We start from the raw sequence: 4,060 nt of genomic DNA on the forward strand, positions 1-4,060 counted from the left end.
GGGTGAGGTGCGGACGGTGCGGGCCCTGCTAGACAGAGACGCCCTCAAGCAGAGCTTGGTAGTGGCCGTCCAGGACCACGGCCAGCCCCCTCTCTCGGCCACCGTCACACTCACGGTTGCTGTAGCCGACAGCATCCCAGACATCCTGGCCGACCTGGAAAGCTTCAAACCCTCTGCGAACCCTGAGGACTCTGGCCTCACACTGTATCTGGTGGTGGCGGTGGCCTCAGTCTCCTGTGTCTTCCTCGCCTTTGTCATCGTACTGCTGGCGCTCAGACTGAGGTGCTGGCGCACATCGCGTCTACTCCAGGCTTCGGGAGGCGGATTGGCAAGTCTGCCGGCTTCGCACTTTGTGGGTGTGGACGGGGTGCAGGCGTTCCTGCAGACCTATTCCCACGAAGTGTCCCTCACTGCGGACTCTCGGAAGAGTCACCTGATCTTCCCGCAGCCCAACTATGTGGACACGCTCATCAGCCAGGAGAGCTTTGAGAAAAACGAACCTTCGTGTGTTTTAGAAGATTCCAAGTTTCCTATAGAAGATACCCCTTTGGTTCCAGTGAGTTCATTTTTCTCTTTTACTATCTATTACAATTGATTTTCTCTCCAAGGGTTGGCACTTAAGGTAGGAAACATTTATGTTAACATATTTATCAGCATTTACGTTTTTACGGGGCCTCATTTTTGCTCTAACTTGGATAGAGGCATTTATTAGTTACATCACTGATATTTTTTCACTTTCTCATAATCAACCTAGGGTCAAAGAAGCTTTTCTCTTGGGCTGCTATCATGATCCGGCATTAACACCATCTCTTTGGATGAGGTTGCTCGATTGGTTACCTTGGTTCACTACTAATTTTAGGGCTGGTTTTTCATTCCTGAAATTTATTATTATCATCATCTCTAATGGCCACGTTGTGGAATTCTTACTCTGAAAACATTACCATTTTTGTAAGGGTAAATTAATGAGGCGGCAAATGCATTCTTTTTGGAGAAATAACTGAAAACCCAAATTTACTGCTTCTGCTCTTCTGATTCTGGGACAGAACAACACCCCTATGAGGTGATGTTTTTCAGATCTAACGTTTGTAGAGGTCATTTGTATTTAAAGATCATTTCTGAGGAAGATTCAAACTTCAGTTATCATCTATCTCCAAACCCTAGTAAAGCATTTTTTATTCTTTAATGATAAAAATTTTAACATCCTTGTTCTCATATGCTCAAGGTTTTAATTTCTTAATGCTATAAGGTCAAATTATTAATAGTTGAAACTCTTCTTTCCTATACTTTATGCTTGCTCAAGAGGAATTTCTGAGACTGAACACTGTGAGAGGACAAAACAGGGAAAATAAAAACTATTCTTCGACTGTCTGTTATTTCTGGCTCAATTCTCCAAACTTTAAGACTAGAAATAAATATGGATATGGGAAATGATTTAGGAAAATATCCTCAAGAACTGCTAAGGAGATTCTAAGAATATTTTATTAGCGCTTAGTTATCATGAAAAGAATAATGTATTATTTAATTTGATGTTAAACATAGTGTCATTTCAAGAAATAAATGATATTCCAGGAGATTTTGAAAATAAGCTTTGAAGTTGTCTCAAAATTCTATTCTAAACATGCTGAATATAAGGTCTAATATGTCTGGGAGTCCATTATGACATGCAGACATAATTATTTCAAATACTCTTTATTCTTAAGCTACTAGGAAAAAAGTAAACCATCATTCGTGGTCATATTTTAAACCATGCAGTAGGAAATCTGTCATTTAAAGTTTCTGCCCTGGGGAGTAACCTTTAGTATTTAGCATTCATAAATATTAAAATATGTGTTAATGTGAGGGAGAAAAGGTAACAGATACTGAGGGTTGCATGTCATAGTAGGTAACTACTATTTTCTACTTGCCTTTAAAAACAGAACACAGGACTTACTGTTTTTAAAGGCAGAGTGTGGAAATGCTAAATTCTAGTTTTCTTAAATAGGTAGGACTTTTGCATTGGTAACAGATTATATAACATAATAGGCTTAAAGATAAAAGTTTAGCTCACTTTAATGTCTCATCTAAAAGAAGTTAATTAAATATATTGGATTTAATTTAAAATAATGAGTGCAGTATATATTAAACAAAGGTGGTCTTGTGCTGATCATAGCTGCAGTAGGTACGGGTATATGAAAGTTCAATAATAATGCTCTCTACTTTTTTATGTTTGAAAATTTCCACAACAAATTTCATGAAAACACTAGGCATATAGGCATACTATGTAACACTATGATAAACTAAAACTTGGGGCTATTATATAACTGCATTTATATATATATATATATAATTACACACACTAGAGATAAACTGGGATTCAAGACTAACATATCAGACTGCAGTTCCACACGGAGCCTCTTGGAGCCGCTGTCGGCCAGTGCAGGACAAGCAAGGACGCCCAGGATTCTTCAGCCTCTAGCCTGGGATTTCCTGCACAGCCAACAACACAGGGAAGGAAACCTACTTACACACTGGGGCTCCCGGCCGCGCAGGCTCTCCCCAGCACAGACGGATTCCCAGCTCCGCCTGTCCTAGGCGGAATGCTCTTTCAGTGACGCTGTGGGTTGCAGTTTCTTCAGCTTTCGAAAAAGTCTGGGACGCAGCGACAACTAGAGCGCGCAATGGGAGGGAGCTGCGCTCAGAGACGCCCAGCCCGCCGGCCGCAGGTACTGTTTCCCTTCCTTCTTCCTTTGTTCTACCGCGCGCTCTGCGAGCCGATCCGCTACTCGATTCCGGAGGAGCTGGCCCAGGGCTCGGTGGTGGGGAACCTTGCCAAGGATCTAGGGCTCGGTGTCCTGGAGGTGTCGGCTCGGAAGCTGCGTGTTAGCGCGGAGAAGCTGCTTTTCAAAGTAGACGCGGAGAGCGGGGATTTACTCGTGAAGGACAGAATAGACCGTGAGCAGATTTGCAAAGAGAGAAGAATATGTGAATTGCAGTTGGAAGCCGTGGTGGAAAATCCTTTAAACATTTTTCATATAATTGTGGTTGTTGAGGATATTAATGACCATGCTCCCCAATTCGATAAAAAGGAAATACTTTTAGAAATTTTTGAATCTATATCCCCTGGTGTACGGATATCCCTAGACCCTGCCACTGACCCCGATATAAACATGAACTCAGTTAAAGATTATCGGATAAATCCTAACCCTTATTTCTCATTAATGGTTAGAGTTAATTCCGATGGTGGCAAGTACCCAGAGTTATCCTTGGTGAAATCCCTAGACCGGGAAGAGCAGCGGTCTCATCGCTTGATATTGACTGCCATGGATGGAGGGGACCCGCCACGAAGTGCCACCGTTCGAATAGAAATCTTTGTCAAAGACACAAATGATAATTCCCCAGTATTCAGCAAAGAGGAATATAGAGTCAGTGTAAGTGAAAATCTGCCCCCTGGGTCCTCCATATTGCAAGTGACAGCTACTGATCAGGATGAAGGGATCAATGCCGAAATAAACTACTACTTCAGGAGCACTGCTCAGAGTACAAGGCACGTGTTCTCACTGGATGAGAAAACAGGCATGGTTAAGAATACTCGGCCTTTGGATTTTGAGGATACAGAAAGACACACTATGGAAGTGGAAGCAAAGGATGGAGGTGGCCTTTCTACTCAATGTAAGGTGATCATAGAAATACTAGATGAAAACGACAACAACCCAGAAATAACCATTACTTCACTCTCTGATGAGATTTTGGAGGATTCCCATCCAGGAATGGTTGTTGCCCTCTTCAAAACACGGGACCCAGATTTCGGAGGAAATGGAGAAGTCACATGTAACATAGAAAGAGAGATTCCTTTCAAGATTTCCTCCTCTTCTACTAATTACTACAAGCTTGTGACAGATGGGGTCTTAGACCGAGAGCATACTCCGGAGTACAACGTCACCATTACAGCCACCGACAAAGGCAAGCCGCCCCTCTCCTCCAGCATTACCATCACCCTGCACATCACCGACGTCAACGACAACGCTCCGGTTTTCCAGCAGTCAGCCTACCTGGTCCACGTGCCAGAAAACAATCCGCCCGG

General features: G+C 42.9%; 1 protein-coding gene across 14 annotated transcripts in view; it reads left to right on the forward strand.

Annotated features, from left to right (window-relative positions):
• Positions 1-4,060, forward strand: part of LOC105297071 (protocadherin gamma-C4) — a 159,371-nt gene that overhangs the window by 73,065 nt on the left and 82,246 nt on the right. For 2 of the 14 annotated variants that reach the window (XM_023534865.1, XM_023534859.1), the window contains one exon: positions 8-556. The exons of the other annotated variants lie outside the window; for them this stretch is intronic. In XM_023534865.1, coding sequence (XP_023390633.1) covers positions 8-556 — 549 coding nt within the window. The remainder of the gene's footprint in view (positions 1-7; positions 557-4,060) is intronic. 14 annotated transcript variants of the gene reach the window in all.

This window comes from Pteropus vampyrus, unplaced genomic scaffold (assembly GCF_000151845.1).
Source record: "Pteropus vampyrus isolate Shadow unplaced genomic scaffold, Pvam_2.0 Scaffold134, whole genome shotgun sequence".
NCBI lineage: Eukaryota > Metazoa > Chordata > Mammalia > Chiroptera > Pteropodidae > Pteropus > Pteropus vampyrus.